General features: G+C 41.5%; 1 protein-coding gene across 1 annotated transcript in view; it reads left to right on the top strand.

The window, feature by feature from the left end:
* LOC118411994 (talin-1-like) overlaps positions 1–21,825 on the top strand; it is a 144,974-nt gene that overhangs the window by 84,738 nt on the left and 38,411 nt on the right. The window contains exons 21-32 of the mRNA XM_035814545.1: positions 937–1,104; positions 1,498–1,728; positions 4,264–4,365; positions 5,377–5,508; positions 5,935–6,063; positions 7,173–7,286; positions 8,852–9,100; positions 9,450–9,578; positions 11,447–11,530; positions 12,077–12,181; positions 13,581–13,703; positions 16,046–16,165. Of these exons, the coding sequence (XP_035670438.1) occupies positions 937–1,104; positions 1,498–1,728; positions 4,264–4,365; positions 5,377–5,508; positions 5,935–6,063; positions 7,173–7,286; positions 8,852–9,100; positions 9,450–9,578; positions 11,447–11,530; positions 12,077–12,181; positions 13,581–13,703; positions 16,046–16,165 (1,686 nt within the window). The remainder of the gene's footprint in view (positions 1–936; positions 1,105–1,497; positions 1,729–4,263; positions 4,366–5,376; positions 5,509–5,934; positions 6,064–7,172; positions 7,287–8,851; positions 9,101–9,449; positions 9,579–11,446; positions 11,531–12,076; positions 12,182–13,580; positions 13,704–16,045; positions 16,166–21,825) is intronic.

The following is a 21,825-nucleotide window of genomic DNA, read 5'->3' as shown; positions in this document are numbered from 1 at the left end:
ATGCCAAAATGATGTCTTAAACAATGAGTCAACCAGACATTCTCACGCACAGCCGCAGATACTAAACTGTGTTTGTTATGTCAAGCAGGGTCAAGTAATGACATGTTTTGGATGGTTAATCTTTGTGGGTTTGGTTCACAAGCCGCACCTACATTAACGGGTGGAGCATAGTGTTTTGAGCCGTTTCAGGCACGCAAAGAATGCCAAGGCTGGATAACTATAATAATTTGTCAACAGTTAAACTTTAGAGCTGATAGTTTTCAGGGTTTTGGCGTTGTGATATTTGTGAAATCTCTATCCTCAAAGTTATTATTTTGGCTGGTGCTGACAGTTAAAAAAAAGATCATGTACACACTGTACGCAATGCAGACATTTGAACTTAGTAAAGTTGTTGAACGTGTTTCTCTGTCTGTAAAATGATTAATGACCAACACTGAACAGTTACATGTGCCACACTGGAGGCAAAATGGGGGTCCAAACTGTTGTAGGTATTGGGAGAGATTTTGGAAAAAAATGAAATATGGTTGTGAAATTCAAATGAAATTATGCTTGTAGTATAGCTAGAGGGTAGCCAATTTCAGGTTTTTGCCGTATAATATTATTCGTGCCCTGGCTTGTTGTAAACAGGAGAATCAGTTTTACAGTTGGTCTGATAGACCTCAAACTATTACAGATAAAAGGAAAGGCTTAATGCCTTGTCTTTTAAAGGACATACTATGTAAAAAAACATTCTGTCTACCAGAAGTCTGTCTATCTCTAGTTTGTTACGATTGCAGGAAATAGAAAGACCATTCCAACAGCTTTCAAATTGCTTTTTAATTTCGTACAGACATTAACAGTGTACACTGAGAACATTGTAGATTTTTAAAGACATTTTATACCCATTAAATTTCAAACATACCACTTCAATTTGCTTATTTGTTTGTTTACCTGCAGGATGCCCTTATGGCGCTGGCAAAGGCCGTGGCGAACGCGACCGCCACGCTCGTGCTGAAGGCGAAGAACGTGGCCAGCAAGGCAGAGGATCCCGCCATGCAGAACAAGGTCATCGCCTCGGCAACACAGACAGCGCTGTCCACCTCACAGCTGGTTGCCTGCACTAAGGTTTGTCCATTTCACAGATAGGGGAAAATTGTGTTTGTCTTTCTTTCAGTACGCAGTGACAGAGTTATCCACGAAGCCAACTTGTGTCAAATATATGAAACTTAGATTATAGAGGTTTGTTCCAACACAAAGGAAACGTCTACAAAAACAGCTGAGTACTTATTTAGATATGGAAAAGAATATGTTACTTTGCAGTGGAATGGATTGTGGTACATGAAAATACATCATAATTCACCTCAAAATACATCATGATTTGAAGATGACTGTTTGATATTTTTTGTCATAATTACAATTATGTTGATATATAGACTGACTACATAATTTATATAATTGACTAGTTAAAGATTGAAGGTCGCTAATCTTTGAGATTTTACCTTCCCACCCCCTCTTCAGGTGGTAGCACCCACGATAAGCCACCCAGCGTGCCAGGAACAGCTGATAGACGCAGCGAAGCTTGTGGCTAAGTCCGTAGAGAAAACGGTGGACTCGGCGCAGATGGCCACACAGGAGGAGTTCCTCCTGAAGGACCTGGGTGCTGCGGCGACACAGGTCACCCAGGCACTGAACGACCTGCTGCAGCACATCAAACAGGCATCCAAGGTTTGTATGGGGGAGGAGGGCAGGGTCGTGTGTCCAAGGTCATGGAATTCAAGTGTGTTGTAGGGTGAGGGTTGAAGTTCAGAAGATAGTGGAACATCTAGATTCACTGACAGTACATCAAACACTATGGGGGAGGGGGGCAGGTACAGTCACATCACAAGGTGACACTACTGTGGGGAGACAGGCAGGTGTCATTTCCCAAGGGTCATGAACTTGGTTTTCAATAATTTTGTAGGGTGGAGAGGATTTCAACCACACCTCAAAGACATGAAACTTTTTGTGTTGTCAGAAAATTCTCCAGGACCTACATTTCTATATTCAGGTTTCTCACACTGCTGCATCAACCAGCTTAAAGCTTAGGAGAGATACATGTACGTCTACAAATGCACATACATGTACATGCAGTACCAGTTAGAAACCTGTTATGTAGTTAGGAAAAAAAGACATCTTTATGTTGTAGTTGGTTTGCTGTTTTTCTCAAAAGGGGTCAGGTCTTTGGCATACCTTTTTTGGCCGAATCACGGATGCCAAAGACTGACTCCATTTCCATGGTAACCCAAGAAGGCGAAGAAACCGGAGAAGATCGAGGAGCCTGAGCCCGAGGAGCTGGAGAGCACGGATGATGAGAAGCGAGACTCGGAGAAGTCTGATGATGATGATGAAGAGGAGCGGAGGAGGCGGGAGGAGGAGGAGAGGCTCCATCGCGAGCGCGTGATGGGAGACCTGAACACAGCAGTCAGGAATGTGCTGGACCAGCTCGGGCCGGAGGATGCTGCCGTGGGGGGCGATCTCAATGATGCCGTGCGCCGTGTGATGAAGACAACGAGCGACCTTCTCAACGAGATCAAGTTCGAGCCTAAGGTACCAACGGATGTCGGCACTCTACCTGCCCTAACAGTGTGCTGGGCAGACCGTCTCAACTCTGACCTGATGAACTCTGACCTTTCAGCTTTACTCGAGCTATCCTAACAATGTAGTGTCGCAGATGACCCTTCAACTACGACCTGGGCCTGGTGGATGCCATTCTCCTGTTTTAACAGTGTAGCATGGCTGATGATTTGAGAGACCCGACTTTAACCTTTGTACCTTCAATGTACATTGTAGTCAACATCTAAACATCTTTTTTCAGTGCAGCTGTCGTATCTGAAATTAAGCTTCATTGTAATACCTTGATTTGGTTTTGAGTTAATGACCAAGTTGCTCAAAGTTCCAGGTAAGCCTAATAAAAGAATTGCTGTACTAAACAACCGTTTTTACACATCTGTAAAACTTTTACACTTTTGATCAGCCTTCTTGTGGTACAGCTAGACCTCAGTAACTCCTGTGCCGCTCGCCAAGGCTGATCAGAAAACGTTTTTACACCCAAGCCGGAAGAAATCGAGGAGCCTCAGGTTACGACGACCGTCGTGGCCACCAGGGAGTCCGTGGATGGGGGGCGCCGAAACGAGGCTCTACTGGCGGAGCTGGATCTGGTGGTCCGTATGGCGATGGATCAGATGTCCATCGGAGACGACGGGGGCGGTTCGGATCTTAACGATGCCGTACGCCGCGTGGTCAGGCGACTGAACGATCTTCTGAGTGAGATCAAGTTCGAGGTATAACTTCTCACTCTGAAGAGTAGGACAGTAGAAGTCACCTTCCTCAGTTTAGACTTCCTTGTAGAACGATAAGATGTTACATTATGTTGAAATGAGTTAGAACAAGTAGGAAAGAATTTCAACTTCCTTTGTGCTGAACTTTCTCAGTTTAAACTTCTCTGTACAACATTATGTTGGTGTTGTCATAGAATATTGTTTCCATCATAGATACATGTAGTAGTACTAAACAGAACTCAGCTTTGTACACAACTGGAGACTCTGAGACTCTTTTTCACCAAGATGCTGTGACGTGTTGTTTAACTTTTTATTTGTACAAGTAACTTTCTCTCTGATCATTACACTTTAATGTTACTCTGTCGTTCTAATGTAACGAAAACAAATTAGCAGATTAAAAACTTTGGATGTTTTCTTCCATACTTTATTTTCTGCTGTATGATTTGTATAGAATTTTTAAATTAGTAGAGTTTTTGAGCTGGATGTTTCCTTTGCTGTAACTGTATCATGTATATACCATAGTGTTGACTTACCTATCATGTACTAGGAAATACTTTGTAACATTCTAATAAACTATCTGATAACAAATGTCAATAAAGTATGTTATTCGTGACTCTTTGTGGTTCTTTTACTAATCAAAGCTTTTTTTGTTGAAGTGAAAAGTGTGTTTTTGCAATAACTGTAATTATCGACAGTGGTACCTACATAAAAACATGTTGCTTAATGTAAAAAAAAAATTATATAGTTTGTGAACAATTCTCATTTTTGTAGTTTATGATTTGACTTAAGTCATTTGGCGAGAAACTGGTACCATTTATTGCAACAGAACTGACTCCCTCTTGCCTAATGTTTTGCCTATTGCTTCAGCCATTGCAATCCAACACTGGTAGTATCTATAAGTATTTCTTCCAAATGTCTGATTTTTCCTCCCCATTTGTGCATGTTCCAGGCGAAGGGAGGCGAGCAGTATGAGGATCACTGTGACACCATCATCTCTGCCTCTGACAGACTCTTCGCTTCCATGGGCAACGCTTCCGACATGATCAAACAGGCCAAGATACTAGCAGAAGTAAGCAACTAACTGTTGGTTTGTTTCCTTGTTCCTTTGTCCTAGTTTGTCGTGTTTCCTATCAGCTGTTTTTGACAAGAAGAAGGGGCAACAGTTAGGGATTTTTCTCTAAATCATCTTGTATTTCTTAGAGCAAAATCGTTGTCCACTGTTCACCCAGCCTGTACTGGTCTTGGAAAACCTAACATGCGCACAGACTTTTTCCAGAGAACGTTTATGAAGGTTAGACATCCAGGTAAGCAATATTCAAATACGAGGGGCATTCAATAAGTAATGTCCCTGACCCATTTCCCATAGCAGGAGATTAATGAAACTTGGCACAGTTATTAGTCTTTCTCTTCATAGGAACCACCCAGAGTTACGCATTTCTCCCATCATTTGATGTAGCTCTGGACACCGTTCTTGTAGGACATCCCAGGTTGGTCCCCTGACAGATGCTTCATCAATGGCAGAAGAGGGACGACCAGGTCTGGGAGCTGTTTCCACAGACTTCCGACCTTGTTTGAATTCAGGATGCCAGTGTTTTACAAGGTTATATGATGGGGCATCATCACCATCAGTTTTTTTCATTTCATCAAAAGTCCCCTTTGGTGTGCGTCCTTTCAAATACAAAAACCGGATCACTGCGCGACACTCAACTTGCTCCATTTCACACCTGGTCCATTTCACACCTGACTCAGTTCAAACACCAGTAAATCAGTAACCACAATTAGTTCAGAGCTGTTTTTTGCAACATAACCCATAGAGATATGACTCATTACACATGCAAAATTTCATCTAGATCAGACAACTGGAAGTGGGTCAGGGACATTACTTATTGAATGCCCCTCGTACAATTCAATCTCTACAACTGGATAAATCCAGTTGTAGAGATTGAATTGTATTTGAATTTTTCCAGAGAAGTGCAGGTTCATTGAGTATGTACTCCTGTCCTGGCAATAATTGAGCACTGTGACATATATTTACGTTGTAAGGTACACTAATGTTTTTCTTCGTTTGTTTTCCCTCCAGGCGACGTCACATTTAGTGAACTCGATAAAAACCAGCGCTGACACGACAGACGACACCGACTCACAGAAGAGGCTTCTGGGAGCTGCCAAAGTTCTGGCTGATGCCACAGCTAGGATGGTGGAGGCTGCCAAGGTAAGAGGAACGGAAAAACAAATTTTGTACACCTGTTTCTACATGTAGATACTCCAAAGTAAAAGTTTTGTTTTTCAACATTGTAATGTAAAGATGATTTAAACCAGGGCTGTCTCCAGGACCTGTTGGGACAAAACAAAATATTACCCCTTCCATCCCAATAATCTGATCTTCAGAACATGAAAATCTATTTTTATGAGCTCAAAATGATGTTTTGATGTTTAGAAAAATTAACAACATGGTCTGTCAAACAATGAGGGGGACAGACAACCATACAATGTAGATTCAAACACAGATTGCTACATTTTACATTGTATGATTAACGGTGAAAGCCCATGTTTTGAGTGTACTTGTGACAGTAAAAAAAAGTGATTTTGACATTCATGTTGCTAAGTAAAGATGGATAATGTCTTGTCATTTACCCAGGGCTGTGCTGTAAACCCACACGACTCAGACGAACAGGAGAACCTACGCAAGGCGGCGGAGGACCTGAGAGCAGCCACAAACGCTGCAGCCGGCAACGCCATTAAGAAAAAACTAGTCAGCAAACTGGAGGTAGTTATAGGGGCATTGGCCAGGTGGCACTGGCATGGTGTGGGGGGTCTGTCACATTTTTTAAATAAATTTTCGACAAACAGTCCTCAATGGTCTTTCTCAGTGCACACTGACAGCTGTGAACTGAATACATAGGAAGAAAAGAGACTTTGTATGAAATCATCCACATCTGCATTTTCATTTCGCTTTCTTGAAGACAGTGGACACCATCTTAGCCTACACTTCACTTCATTCTGTCTGTAGACACTCCTATTAGCTTGATTTCTTTCTTTCATTTAATGTTGTTTCCCACTGCCCTTGGTATACTGTCACCCTTAGCTCCCTTGTTGTGTTCTATTTCCAGACATCAGAAGAGACAGTAACTGTAAAAACCATGGTACCTTGTGTTTCTTTTTATTTCCTTTCATACGTCTTAGTTGTTTCAAGCTTATTTCCTTGGGCTTGTCCATCTGTGATGTCTTGCTTTGTTTGATCATAGAGTAGGCAAGCTTTCCTCTGTTCATCTGTCTGCTACATTCCTGTTGCTGCTGTTTTCTTTACCTCCTTCATTTCTTCTCTCCATCCCAACTGACCTTCACCAAGGTCAAGCTGACGCACTACGACAAAGATCTGCTGAAAAAGATTCTTGAGGAGCTTCAGGTGTTTGTCTTTAATTATAAGTTTCCCTTATTTGAGAACATCTGTCTTGCTTTACCATCTCTAAGTTGCATTCGGTCCTTGTCTATTTCAGTGTTTGTGTCAGCTTTTTGTTTCTTTTCCTTTTTTTTGCATCATGTGTATTTGTGCTGCAAACATACATGTATTTCCTGACATGGACATTGTTATTAGATCTACAAAGAGAAGAATGTACATATATCAGCCTAACCCTTATAATAAGGATTACAGAAACTGGAATGGTATTGCTTGGAGGAATGGGGGATTCATCAGCTAATTTTATAGGAAATGTGCTACAAAAGTCATCAGGGAATTGTTAAAAGAATCCAAAACCTTCCCAGTGACAGGCAGCATTTAGGCAAAAACCTTTTGTGATAGAAAAGGACCTTGACAGTTAAGATAAACTTTGCTAATATATGTTCTGTTCCGTTCCTCTGACTTTTTCTGATCTCCAGAACGCTGCCAAACACGCCGCTGCCGTGGCAACACAGACGATCGCAGCGTCGCAGGCCGCGGCGAGTTCCAACAAGAACCCGTCATCACAACAGCAGTTGGTCTCATCCTGCAAGGTAGGTAATATGATAAACTGTCACATTAGCTGTCAAATTTACAATGTTCCAATGTGAGAAAGTCCAAAAAAGAACTCTGCATCACAACAGCAACTTGTCTCTCCTTGAATACATCAAAGAACCTACTGATACCTTCTGTATCATTTCCTGGTTGTATTACCGGTAACCAACTCTAAGTCCTAAGCTAAATTTGCTGGTATAAAATTAGACACTCAGACAGCACACCTACTTCGTTCTTGTCCTTACGGATGCCCACAGAGGACTTTACCCTGTCAGAGTCGCCAGTGTACTCATACAGGTTCAAGGTCATTTGATACGCCTGTAGATTTAGAGAAAAAAGCTGAAAGTAGTAGTGAGAATAGCGTGCTACTTGGACACATTTTTTGCCTGTTTGAAAACTTGGTTGCTACAGTTGGCGGCACTCATTTAACCATGAGGAAACATATAGTCAAGGCGTGGCCCTTTCTAATCAGTTGGGAGAATGCAGTGATCCATCATCTGTCATATCGAAGCATAACTGCCCATTTTAATCACGGTACTCCGTCCCGAAACACTCAAACGCTTTTGAATAATTCCCAGCCGTTTGGTGCGAACATTGTTTCCCTCTCAGCCAAATTAGCTTTTTCCGCTTCCCCCAATTTGTGGTTCGTTCCCGGGGGTGTTTCGGGGGGAGGAAAATTGATTTAGAGATTGATTTCTTAATTGTGCGAGTAGATTGGTTCGACCCATAGGACAGACTTGTACAGAAGGGCAGGGACGAAGCAGCGAAAGGTCTGGTGGTTCTTGTGTTTTTGCCAAAATCTGTCAGTTTCGGAGAGTTTTTTTTTGCAGAAAATGTGTTTCTCTAGCTGCTTTTTTTTGCTTTTTGTTGCAAATCTTTCAAATTAGAATATGATGTCTCAAGTGTAGATTGCTTTGTATCGTGATCTGTGAACGAAGCCTGTGAGACACTTTTAGTAATGAAAAAAAAGGGTGTGTATTGGGGACCTCTTCTAGCACCAAATTTCGGCTATGTTTAAGGCTGTTTTTACTCGAAGATGGAGTGTCTTTTCTCAAACAATACTTTTCAATAATTTCTGTGCCCAATGTGCTCTTTGTACATACATGTACATTTGTCCTAATTGGCTTGGTTATTTTGCATCTTAGCATCCAACAAGCAACACATCGATCTGTTTCATCTTCATTCAGATTGAAACAAGTCTGTGCATTTTGTAGGGATAGTATGTTGTTTTTGACCAAGAATGTTAAGTTAAAAGAGACACAGAAGATCTGCGGTACTTTTCTTGTTATGTCATACCAGAGTCAGTGTATCAACATTTAGTTTTACAATTGATATGTTACTTTGTTTTCTTACCTCTTCACCTTGACTTACATTGTACTGTGTCTAGTATTTTCTTTGATTGCATACAATTTATGTAAAGCTTTTCTACCATTTTCCTGTACAGCATAGATAGTGATGTTGCCGACCACATCCCGAGGCTTGTATAAGGCGTACGCAGAAGCAGCGCCCACCGGACAGCCCCAGCTCTCGATCCTAACGTTCTGCTTATCGTTTTCACATACAGCATGTTGCGGACCACATCCCGAGGCTGGTACAGGGCGTGCGAGGAAGCCGCGCCCAACCGGACAGCCCCAGCGCCCAGCTACTCCTCATCAATGCCTCACAGGAGTTTATTTCACCGGCCAATAACATGAACTCTGCGGCGAAGGCTGCCGTACCGACCGTATCGGACCAGGCTGCGTCCATGCAGCTGAGCAACTGCTCCAAACAGTTGGCACAGGCTCTGGCCGAGCTGCGGTCCTCTGCACAGAAGGTTTGTTTATTTGTTATTACGTTAAAGAGTAATCGTTCGAAACAGGCCCTAGTCAAGCTGTGGTTAACTGCACAGAGGTGGAGATGACACACGCACCTTCTAGTGGACTTGTCTATATGGTTGGACAGCTATGATTGAAATGTGGACAGCACCACTGTGACAAAATTAACCATTATGAAAGTAGGGTAGTTTTTTTTACCTCTGCTAAGGAAACTAATTCATGCAAAACCTATTTTGGCAACATAACGACCATCCCTTAGGCCTATGATGATCTATTTTAGATTTGGGGTTTAAAAAATGCCATCTGTTGAGACCTTTGAGACAAGTTTTCGTGACATTTTGTCTCCAGGCACAGGATGCATGCGGTCCCCTGGAGATTGACAGCGCACTGGACACAATCCGCCAGCTGGACTCAGACCTGGTGGAGATAAAGAAGAGTGCAGCAGAGGGACAACTGGTCCCGCTTCCAGACGAGTCGGTAAGAACCTCCATCCTGTTCTTTTCTTCTGTCCATCATCTCTTCACCACAACTAGCCCGTTACGCAACAAGTTGGTAAGAACCTCCTTCAGGCTCTCTTTCCTTCCTTTCTTACATCTTTCATCGTCTCAGTTATTTCTTTAAACATTGCTCTTTCTTTCCTTTCTCCCATCCTTCACCTCCCTCTCCCTCCATTTATCTTTCTTTCCCTCTATTCTTGATTCTTCATCTTCTTTATCATTATTTTCCTGATCTGATATCTTTTTCCTGTTTCACACGACCTTTCTTTTTTCTTTGTTCACTCTTTCTGCCTCCTTTTGTCTCTAGACATGTGTTTCCGTATTTTTGTGTCTTTTTACTACGTAACCTTATTCTATTTTCTGTGCTGTTCTTTCGTCACTTTTCTTGTGATATTTCTGTTGTTGTTACTTATCTCTCCACAAGACGGGTATCACAAGTCACTTTAAAGCTGGAAATCCTTCTTTTTATAAGTTTCAAAGTCACTACGTTTGGACACTTTTGAAATTGTTACTGAGTTCTTTTAAAGATTGTCAAACGTTATGCCTCTTTCTCTCTTTAAACTTCAAAACTTTCACATTTTTCCAGATTTAACGTGATCGTTGTCAAGTGTTGTTTTTGTTCTGTGTTTACTGACAATTCCAGTTTTTCTTCCCAAGTTCGAAGGTTGCCGTGCTACCGTTTACTCCTGTGCGAAGCAGGTCGGAGCTGCCATGGCACAACTGATGAAGGAGGCAGCCCAGGTATAAACAACAACAACAAGAGTAAACAACAAACATGGGGACAACTACACACAAACACTCAGGAAGCTTCATCATCACACACCTAACCTTCGCATGTTCCTTGCTCAATTTTCTGTTTCAAAAGTTTTCCTTTCGTATTTCTACTAAACAGCTTGAATTTTTCTTGATTTTAGAGTATTCTCTTTGGAACCTTGTATTTCAACATTGTCGCCGGAAGTTGAATAACATTTTGACTCATTGAAATAGATTGCTTGCCTCTTTATCATTATCTAAATAAGTTAATGTTGCGAAGAATTAATTTGAACTTTGGAGTATTTTCTTGACATCTTTCACCCTCTCAGTGTCATGAAAAGACTCTTCTTTTAAACCTTTTCTTTGAGGGGGTAAAAGTCTTATTGTAAAATGAATGCATGGAAAGGAGAAAGTTTTAAAGCAGAAGTTGAGCAGACTAACTTGTTTCTACATCCTCACCCTTTGACTGATGAACCCTGCTTGTTTCCAGCAGTGTCCATGCAGCTTTGCGATGGCAGGAAGGCTTGTACATGTACAGTACATTGTTTACATTTTGTACGTGTATGCAGGAATCGTGCATGTGTGTGTCGTCATTCCAGATGTTGCCGATCAGGAGGCCTGCTTTTCATGCTGAACTTCCTATTGTGATCCATGCAAGATCCACGTTTGATCCACATATGATCCATGTGTGATCCACCCAAGATACAAAAAAATCCACACTTGATCTATGTTTTGTAGATCATTTTGTGATCCATACATGATACATATGTGCAATCCACGTGTGATCTTGCCACTTTGTAGAGTATAGAACCATTTTTCCTCTTACATGTAACTTGAATGTGTGCTTATAGTGGTGTGAAATGGGACACAGAAAATGCAATTTGGTCCACCCACATTGAGGAATTTTGATTCCCTCTGTGTTTGGATGATGAAAGTAAGTATTTTGTCCAGGAATGAACAAGTTGAGTCTGTTTTAGGAGAAAAAGTATCTGAAGTTTTTGTGTCCCTTTTCCCCACCCCTTCTACATGCATGTGTCTTGTTGCTTGCGTGTGCTCACAAACTTGCACGTTCTTTGCACGTTGCCATGACGATAGGGCGAGCAGTGTGCACAGGAGCTCGGCCACACGTCCAAGACTGTCGGCGCTTCCATGGCTCAGCTACTAACCGCTGCCGCACAGGTAACCTAAACAGGGCAAAGGTTAGGTCAAAGGGTAGGGGGACAGTTCTGGTCAAAGGGTAGGTAGTGTCAGAGGTCAGGTCAAAGGGTAGGGGGACAGATCATAATTTAGGCTATTAAGGTACACATAAACATTCACAGGGAGGTTGATATCAATTCTAAGAGTAGTTTAAGAGGTTTTGAACGATAAAAGACAGTTATGATTTTAGAAACGATAATGTCCAAGGACAGTTTGGCACTTCTTTTTTGTGACCCAGTCATACAGTATGTCATCGCTGATGTTCACCCCACAAAGACGCGATGATAAGAAATGGGCTACCATTATGGAGGGCGATAAATATGTTTTCTAATGATTCTTTGGAATCTACATGAAGAAGCAAGGAAGATACAAAAAAATGTATGGTTGACCAAAGTTAAGTTTCCAATCATTTTGATAAGTATACAAAACTGTCCAAAAAGATGAGTTGAGATAGCCAAAGATTGTTTATGTTTCAGATAAAAGTTAAACTTGTAGAGTTTGATGTTGAGTCATATCTTCTGTTTCCAGGGCAATGAGAACTACACTGGCCTGGCGGCGAGGGATACAGCGAACGCTCTCCGCACACTGACCGGCGCTGTACGAGGGGTTGCCGCGGCAACCTCCGACAGACAGGTACAGTTGTCATGAGCATGATGCGCTACAGTGTGGACTGTCCAGCTTTGGTCATTTGAATAATACCAGACTTTGTGAACTAGCCTGAGTTAGCATGTACAATGTTAGCCTGGTATCCAACCATATTATAGCTCCTGATACAAATACTTAAAAATATTTGCGGAGAGGACAGAAGAGACACGGGAGCTACATGTATATACATTTTGTAATGCAACTGGATACCAGGCTAATACAATGTAGCACAGAAGCCTCATAGTGTTTTTCCTGCAGGTACATGTTTGTATCAAACATAAACTTTGGAACTGTTGCATACATGTAGTTGTCATTGATCCATTAAAAAAAACACAGTTTGTCAACAAATTTGACATCTGAATTTCCGTAATTTCACGTTTAAAAAATTAGTTCCACTCTATGAAATTTCAATCAATTATTTCTGAGCAACAAACTGAATTGAATTAAATTGGAAAATGTGACTAAGGCTTGACACACAAAATGCTGATATGTTGACAGTAGACAGCCTTGTTTGTATGTGAAGGTGAATAGTCGTCAGTGAGTCATCAGAGCTGCGGGCTGCATGAGTTAAACGAGTGGCAATGGAAAGGCCACGCATGACGCATTGACGTCATTGGTCACGAGTGACTCTGATGACTGACCCTTGACCTTCAGCTTAACCCATGACTTTCATTTCACCATTATCACTATTTCGACTATCACTAAAGAAAAAAAAGATAGAAGAATCACCTTTTCAGTATTGTAATAGTTTTTCAGAGTCTACACATGTATGAAAAAAGTCATAGAACTTGTATCTAGTTCTGCACAAGACTGCTGACATACAGGGACTTAACCAGTGACAGTGATTAGCGAAGTGATTCCAACCTGTAATTAGTGTACTGTGGTTCCCCCTGGGGCCCCAAACAGTCTCGTGTTTGAGAAACTGGGCTGATCTTTTTCCTTACGGGGACAGGTTAGGACGATAAGATCTATGATCAGTCGTACCATTTCAAAAGGGGGGATTCAGTGTGGAAAGATTTTATTCCTTTATACTCTTCAGTTGTCTTAAATTGTGAGGTTGTATATTGATCTCTTTTGGATTTGATGAATCTTTAGTTAGCTTTAAAACAAGAACATGATAAATCTTCAAACTAGTCCTCTAAGAAAATTTATATACCCTTGTCACCCCCATTGATAGTTCAGTCCTCTGGCGAGATACGTTGTGCTGTTGAGTAAAATAGAAGAGACCATCCAATTCTGGGGAGGAACCAATTTTACTTATTCACAATATGTAAGGCAAAAACAAAAAAATTGCTACAACAGGCATCATTACCAGGATAGTTGTGTTAATTGTGCAAAATTTTATGATTTTCAAGGAAAAAAATTTGTGTGCTTTTTTTTCTTGCAGGCTCAGGACCACCTGATTGACACCGCCCGTGATGTAATGGACAAGTCCATTAACCTCATCGAGGAGGCGAAGAAGGCTGTTAACGATCCGAACAATCCAGACAACCAGCAGCGCCTGGCTCAGGTTTGTAACGCGACAACCGCCTGCGAAAACCACAGGAAACATCCGCAAAGTCTTGTCAAACCCTAACTTTCTTTTTATGTCTTGGTAGAAGTCCAATATTTTACTTCAGAGTCCAAAATAAGCTTGTTTTTGTAAGTACTGTCATGGCAAGGTAGGTGTAGGTGTGATTTATTAGTTAAAGACAATGTCGCAGAATGACTGTCTACAAAACAACATTTTTGTCTGTGAGACCCGGACCCACCCTTAGTTTCTGATAATCTCCAAAAGCAGGTTCATTTTGTAGTACTGTCAAACAAAGATACAGGTAGGTTTGTGGAAGGCAAGGTGGCTTCACAGTTGTTTATTTCTTTAAAAAGCGAGCACATAGCAAGACGACTGACTGTAAAGATCGTCCCTGTCTTTTGTCTGCTTTTTCAAGGACTCAGACCAAGTTGATATGGTCTAGTTTTGAGTGTAAGGCAACGTGTGATTACGGTCATTTATTTTCTCATGCTGACAGGAAAACCCTCTGGCAAATACAGTTAACATGCCAGGGTCAGATATTTATCTCTTTTCTTCTATCTTAGTTTATTTTAGTTTTCAGGAGTTAGAAACTTGTGCAACTCAGTATAACCATTGGTATATGTAGATTGTATTTGGGTCTGGAGTCGAGGGAAGTCAGGAAAAGGTATAGGCCAGTCCATTGTTGTTTGCAAACAAAGAGTTTTCCGTTTTTCTGACCCAGAAAAGTGGACAACCACCTTAGGGCACTGGACATGTGTTAGAGTCGTGTCAGTCACTTAACATGTTCTCAAGGACTTCTACAGTTCTAGGCAACTTCTTATGTAATCAGAGAGTGAAGGGATTGTTTGGGTTTAGTTCTCTCAGTTTGCATTGTTTTCAGATAGCTTTCACGCAGGTGCGAAGCAGTTGTTGTACTGTCCACCCATTCTGGTGTTGTTGCTTTGTGTGATTTATTTAGTCACACAAGAGTGGCTTTTCAGTGTTTCACTAAAGAGAGAAAAAAGTACTACCTCAAGAATGACAGAAATTTGTGGTATGTCTCTGCAAGGAGCTTTAAATTGATGAAAAGTCTCTGATCATGAGTAAATGTTTTGTTTCTAGACCACTTTGACACTGGTGTAAAATCAATTGTCCCATGTATACAGTCAACATGAAGTCATTTACTGTCAAAACTAGTTCTTTTTTGTAAAAAATCACCCCCCAAATGAAAAAACTCTCTGTTTGAATTATTTGTTTACTTTCCAGACCACTTTGACACTGGTTTAGAATCGCATACAGTCAGCTTGTAGTCGTTATCTGTCAAATACAAGCCTAATTCTCCACTATTTGCCTTAAAATAGGGAAAAGTTACCCTAGAAAAACACTGGAGTTTGTGGCTTGACCTGACTAGGGTCCTATTCAGCCGGCAACACCATTGGAGCAAAGTTGTCCGGTGACATTCCTAACTGTGGGCACAGGGCGTTACTTTGTTTAGCCTATAGCTATGACTCTGTGGTCCTCTAGTATTTCTGCTGTCTGTTCCAAAGGCATATTCATTTATAATATTTTTGTTTTGTTTTTTATGTTTAGGCCTTTGGAAGAAGATCCTCTGAAAGAAGTCTTTTTTCTCGTTAGAAGCAAATTCTCTGGACATGCCAATTCAGGTTTTTGAACTCTTAGCATCAGAGTTAAATGGAAAATTAAAAAGAAACGTAGTGTAGTGTGTAGTTTAAAAAAATGTAGTGTAAAGTTGAATTTTAGAAACTTCATAAACAGTTCAACTTCAGAATCTGTGAAAGAAAGCCTTTGTTGGCAATATCTGTGTTCTCAAACAAATCAAATCATTAAGATTGTTTTTCGAATCAGGTTTACACAGAAAATAATTTTTAACAGTTTGTAACTCATAAATGATTTAGTGGGGAGGGGGCAGGCCTCACAAGGTCATAATGTTGGGACCTGGCAAGGTCATGTTCTGAAATAGACACGTGTTGTCTCCTGGGACGACCTTTGGCACCATGGAATTAAATATTGATGACAACATGGGTAAAATTGGCAATAACAACATGACTAGAGAACCTCAATATTTGCATAATGACCTTAAATGGTCATTTATTGGTCGGCTACAGATTTAGAATTGAGACCAGAGCATCCTGAAAGCACACAGGATACGAAATTGTATTGCAGCATTGTAAAATTTGAACAGTTTTTCTTTCATCAGGAAGGTCAGATTCTAGTGCGAGCAAAATTTGTTACCAATTTTGCATTTTAGGAGTGAATTTTCAATAGCAGCTGCAGAGATGGGGACTGAATTGTCCTTTAAGACTTTTCCGTTTTTCTGAAGGATTTTCTTCTCTCCACAGGTTGCCAAAGCCGTGTCGCATGCGCTGAACAACTGCGTGAACTGCCTACCAGGACAGCGTGACGTAGACTTCGCAATCCGGAACATTGGAGAGGCCAGTAAAGCTCTGCTGTCAGGACAGGTAGGCCCAGGTTCAGCGTGACTGAAAAACAAATGGAACATAGAAAAATAGTGTTACAGTAGTTCTTAGTCGCAGTAGATCTAGATACTGAAGAGGCCTGACTTTTGAGCGCAGTAACGGAAAATGCTGATTCAGAAAGAAAATTGAAAGAAAAGTAGAATTTCAAATCATAGAATTAAAACACTGGCAAAAATGTTGAAAGAAAATTGAAATGAGAATTTTTCTACGTTTGAATGTAAAAACTTAGTAAATCAACATGACTGTAAATCATGAAAAAGAGTTGAGTTATTTCATTAACCTGAAATATTTACTCAATTTGTTTCTTCAAAAGTCAGGCCTCAGACGGAAACCTGTTAGAAAACACTGCTGCTTTGGTATAGCCCAATAGGAAGGAAAATTGTCACAAGAAAACATCAGAATCACCGCCCCATCCAAATTGCTACATCCTTACCCAATTATCATGAATATATTATACAGTAGATACCATGGATTGTTAGATCTTTGCCTACATTCTGTACATCAACACACCTATTTAATTTTCAATTTTCAAAACTCTTTTTCTGATCTTTCTCTTACACTCTTTTGTACACATTTATTCTGTATTATTTTGATGCTTTACAGGTAGGTGATTCTACTTTTGTTTTTAGTTGTATATTTTGCAGACACCATTCAATAAAAGATGTTCTGACTTTTCCTTTTGCTTCTTCGAATTACTTTTTATTTTACCATCCTATCAAAGACAACTTTAAACTTCAAACTCTTTCTAGTTCATCTGCTAAGTTTAAGCTGCTTCCATTTGTAGTTACCACTCTAACTTCTTATCACCGCCAATAAGATTATTTTATATACTAATGCCAGTCAGTGCAAATAATGATAATAATAGCAAAGTGTATAGCTTAATATCACATTCACATAACTGTTTCATTGTAATGCATGATATTGCAATGGTTATATAACTGCTCTTGAAAGTGCTGTTAGCATAAAACTTTGCTGATAACTTTGCTTACAATGATATACCATAAGCTTAGTTACAACATCATGCTTGTAGCACTGTATACATGTAGTCATCATGTAACTGCTGCAGTGTAATCTTCATTTGCCATTTACCAGTGCAATTTCATCACCGTCATGTTACCACCAACGTCTGGGTTTGCAACAAAACACTATAATTTGTAATGGGTGCATTTTTAACAAAAACTTTGAAAGGCTCTCTTTCATAGTATGTTCTGAGCTACTTTCAAAATTAAAGCAAAAATGACCATTAGTGGTTGAAAGTAACACTTTTTACAGATGGAGAAAATCTTGCAAATCTTCGTGATTTGTTTCAAATCCAGACCAATATTTTGCAGAGCGACCCTTTCTGCTTTCTGTGCGCCTGCTCTTTTCCACAGCAAGCCTCAAACGTCCCGGCTAGAACAGATGGGTACAGAACCTTCCTTAAACATTCTGAGCATTGAAATCCAGTCCAGGTATTGTGCCCTGAATCAGTGTGGGATACATTATGAATGCCCAGAGTTGCCTTTTCCCAAACCAAGTGTTGTTTTGTGTACTGTCTGTTGTGATATGTGTAGTTTTCTGTTATATTGTTTGACTCTGCTGTTCCGGATGCATCGAACAGGTTCAACTAAGGACAAGAGAGTACAATGATTAAAACTGATAATTTTATCAAACTGCAAAAGATTTTTAGATTAAGGCTGCTGTTGTTCCATTCCAAGGAATAACAAGACTGCCAAAAAAGAGAGCAAAGTGGTGTCCCTTGCCGGAAAGGAAATGGGCAAAATTTCTCTATTTTTGGAATAATGCCCTGTCCTAGCTCAACACTTTCGTAATGTAAGAAAGAAAGCAACAAAAGAAAACAGTTTGCAAAGAAAAATGTACAAACTTCCTGCATTTTTTCAACCCTCTCTTGTCCTTGCACGGAACCCTGTCAGACAGGTAAGACGTCACTAATCCATGTGTGGTGTTAGTGCGGGGTGGTGGGTGTGGTGTGTTGCCGTGGGGACAGTAACTATGGTGACGGTGGTGGGCCTGTGGTTTCCATGATGGTCGCTCCAACCCGTAATCTGATATCTCCTAGGTTCAGAACGTTGACTTGAACCAATATCCCGGCTATTACGGAGGGACGTACGACCTTCGACCTTACGGATCACCCCAAGGTGCAGAGGGCTATACCATTCCAACAATGTGGGAGGGGCAGCAGTCGGAGGGACAAGTCATGTACCAGAACGGGGTGCCAGGGATGTACGGGGGGCAGTACGGAGGGCAGTACGGAGTTCCTGCCATGTACGGGGGTCAGCAGGTTATCCTCCTAAATGGAGCATCCGGATTTGTGTCGGAGGGCGATCGTATCATGAATTATGGTGTACAGAGCGGGATTCAAGGGAAATCGTTCATAAACGTCGAAGAGCTAAAACCGCAGGAGTTGGATACGTCAACGTTTACTTCCATGACGTCGGGAAGCCAGTATGACACGATGTCTATCAACAGCGTTGATCTTGACTGGAACGAAGTGGATTTTGACCAGACCGTGTACAACTACGGGATCGAGCAGGGGAAGGCAGGGCAGGCACTGGTGGATCTGTCCGCGCTGCGGCAGGCACGAAAGCGAAAAACAGAGCTACAGACGGAGGTCCAGTATGTGGAGGAGGAACGTCATGTGCTGAATTATGGCATCGAGAAGAACGTGTCCGGCAAGGCCATTATCAACCTGGACAGCCTCAAGCCCCCGACCAAGAAGGTGAAGCGGAAGAAAACGAAAGTAGAGAGGGAGGAAGAAGAAGGGGAGGTCATCGAGTGGGACGACTCTGATGTGGAGACTGTCGCGACGGTGGAATCGTTAACGGATGGCCGAAGGGAGGATTTGGAAGTTGATGAGCGATGCGACGAGGAGCGGCGCAGAATCCGGATGCAGATGGAGCAGCCTATCGTGAAGCGGCGCACGTACCACATTGACGAGACAGACGAGGATATCCATGTGGACGATTCCACGCCCGTGTTTGAGGCATTCTTCCGGTACATCGGACACGGGGAGCCATATCCGGAAAAGCCGAAGGAAAAGCCGGTATTAGAAATGCCCGAAACCGACTTCACCATGCCAGAGAGGCTTGATCCGCAATTGGGCCAGACAAAAATCGAAGAAAGGAAAATCCGACCGCAAGAACGTAATTTGGATTTCGAAGCCTTCTTCCGCCACTACATGGAGGAAGCACGCAGGAGGATGGAAACCCCGACCGTAACACGAGAGTGGGTGAAAGTGCCTGGAGATGAGGACCTCCCCAAGGATACGGTCAAGCCGAACTTTGACGCTTTCTTTCGGAACTACCCGGACTTAGAACCGGCAGAGCAGGTAGAGGAAAAGAAGAAAGATAGGGAAGAGATTCCGACTTACGAGACAGAAGACGACTTAACGATCCGATCTATGGAAGAAGTCGTGCGCGGGAAGGTGGAGGAAAAGCCAACAGAGAGAAGCTACATTTGGCCCAACTTCGATGAGTTCTTCCGCAGCTATCCGTCAATGGCAAAAGGCCGTGAGTTCGGAATCCAGTGCAACGTTAAAGAGGAGATTGATAGCCCGAGGATGCGGAAGATTGGTGTTCTGCAGCGGTACCGTCGCCTTGTGCGCGTGGCGGCCAAGCGCTACAACCTGGTATTGTCGTCGAAGATTAAAGTGGCACGGGTTTGCAAGGAATTCCACCTGTCCGCGACCAGGCTCGTCGTATCTGTGTTGTCCGTTTTCAGTAAGATCGACTTCGGCGCGAGTTCACTCAAGATGGAGGATTTCACCATCTTTAACCAACATGTAATATCTGGGGTTTGGTTCACCTGTCCAGAGCTCAAAATTGTGATTAACAAACATCAAAGTTGACTTAAAGTATACAACAATGCACACCCGTGTTCAGACATTGGCAAAAGGCCAAATAAAGGCAACTTAAATGACTCAGATTAAGATTGTCTATCATGTATTTGTATTCCAACATTTGGTCAGACTCATCTATAAAAGAAATGTACCAATGAATGGATGAAAGTATTTTTGGTAGAAATGGATGAAAAAGGAAAAAAAATAGTCAGACCTTTTAGTAAATATACAAATGTATCTACAGCATACTTTTGTTTGCAATATGAAGGATTTAAACTTACGGTGTACAGAAACTGTGGTGCCCTTACCCTAAGCCAAAGGAGAGAATAAATATCTCATTGCCATGTACAAGGCATCAACACAAGTATCAGAAAAGTTGGTTTTCAAGAAGAAGTATTTTCCAATAATTGGAAATACTGGAAGTAAGCTTTTGTGGACAAGAAGGGGAAAGATAAAGAAATCATAAATTTCAGCGTTAACTATATAAACTCATATTGAGTTCTTATTACGAAAAAGCCGTTGAAGGAACAAAGAAAGCAGAAGAAGTTGTATGAATGAAAAAAGCATTTTGAAGTTTAAAAAAGAAGGGACCTTTTTGGAGGAGTCAGAAGATTCCAATGGATGTTGAATGAAGACTTAAACCTAGAGGTGGAATTGATAACACTGACTACACTTCATCTGCCAAAATACAGGAATTTAAAGCAGAAACTGATGTCCAAAAGAAACGGAAGTTTCCTACTCAGAATTCAGATTCCTTTTTAGAAATCCCTGCAGGCAAAAGAGAATGAAACCTTGACATGTCAGTGTACGGAATCCACCCAGTTTTCAGCACGTTTCTCATAGCCAAGGAAGAATCACCCAACGATAGTGCTTTTATCAATTCCTGTCACACAAGCCTTCTAGGCTCTGACAATTGGGATATCGTTGCCTCAAAAGACTCAGAACATGACCAATGTTGTGATGGCATTAACCTGTGCAGTAAGAACATTTATAGATTACAAGGGACAATTCTGAGCTCTGGACCATACATTCTAGAGGTGGCACAGGTGGTGGTTTCTATCAGCCAATCGTAGATGCCTTAGTCCCCCTGCCCCCCTCCCCCTTTGACCCTTGACCTTGCTCAGTAAATGCACCGCTTTAACTTAACCTCTAACACAGCCATGGAATTAAGGGGTGACCTTGAAGACTTCTCCAATTTCTTCGGATTGGAATTTCAGAAGTCTTATTTTCTTCCAGCTCCCTAAGAAATTGTTCTTTCGTAGCAAGATTTTGTTTGTTCTGCTTGTGTTCATATTTTTGTTGACGTGTTGTGATTTGGGAAGGCAATCCTGGGCAATCTGACTGTTCTCCAACAACATTGTGACCTTGAAAAATTATCTTCCAATCCGCCATTTAAATACATATGAGTAAGCAGGTGTGGAAACACCTGGTGGCCTCAGATGACCTTGAAAATGTCAACTGACTCATCTTCAGTCTGTATTTAGCCGGAGGCTATTTAAGGGGTGTAACAGAGACCTACCTTTCATATCTTTTGTTGGCTCAAAACAAAGAACATGAGTCATAGAAACCTACTCACACCCTCTGTGTCATTACCGGGGTTTAGTCATGTTTTCCGCTAGTGTTTCTAGCTCACAGTTGACCGAGTTTGACATTTCAGTTGTGAAATTTCCTTCCAATGGCTGAATCACCTGACTATCTACATTGACTCATTCAGCTTGTAGTCTGACGCTAGGAAAAGTACCTGACCTTCATGTACATGTAGTTGACCTCTAACTTCATTGTAGACCATGCTTCTAGGTCATAG

The sequence above is a fragment of the Branchiostoma floridae genome, chromosome 3 (genome assembly GCF_000003815.2).
Source record: "Branchiostoma floridae strain S238N-H82 chromosome 3, Bfl_VNyyK, whole genome shotgun sequence".
In the NCBI taxonomy this organism is placed as follows: Eukaryota; Metazoa; Chordata; class Leptocardii; order Amphioxiformes; family Branchiostomatidae; genus Branchiostoma; species Branchiostoma floridae.
Note: the sequence above shows the minus strand (reverse complement) of the source record. Positions and strands in the feature narration are given on the sequence as shown.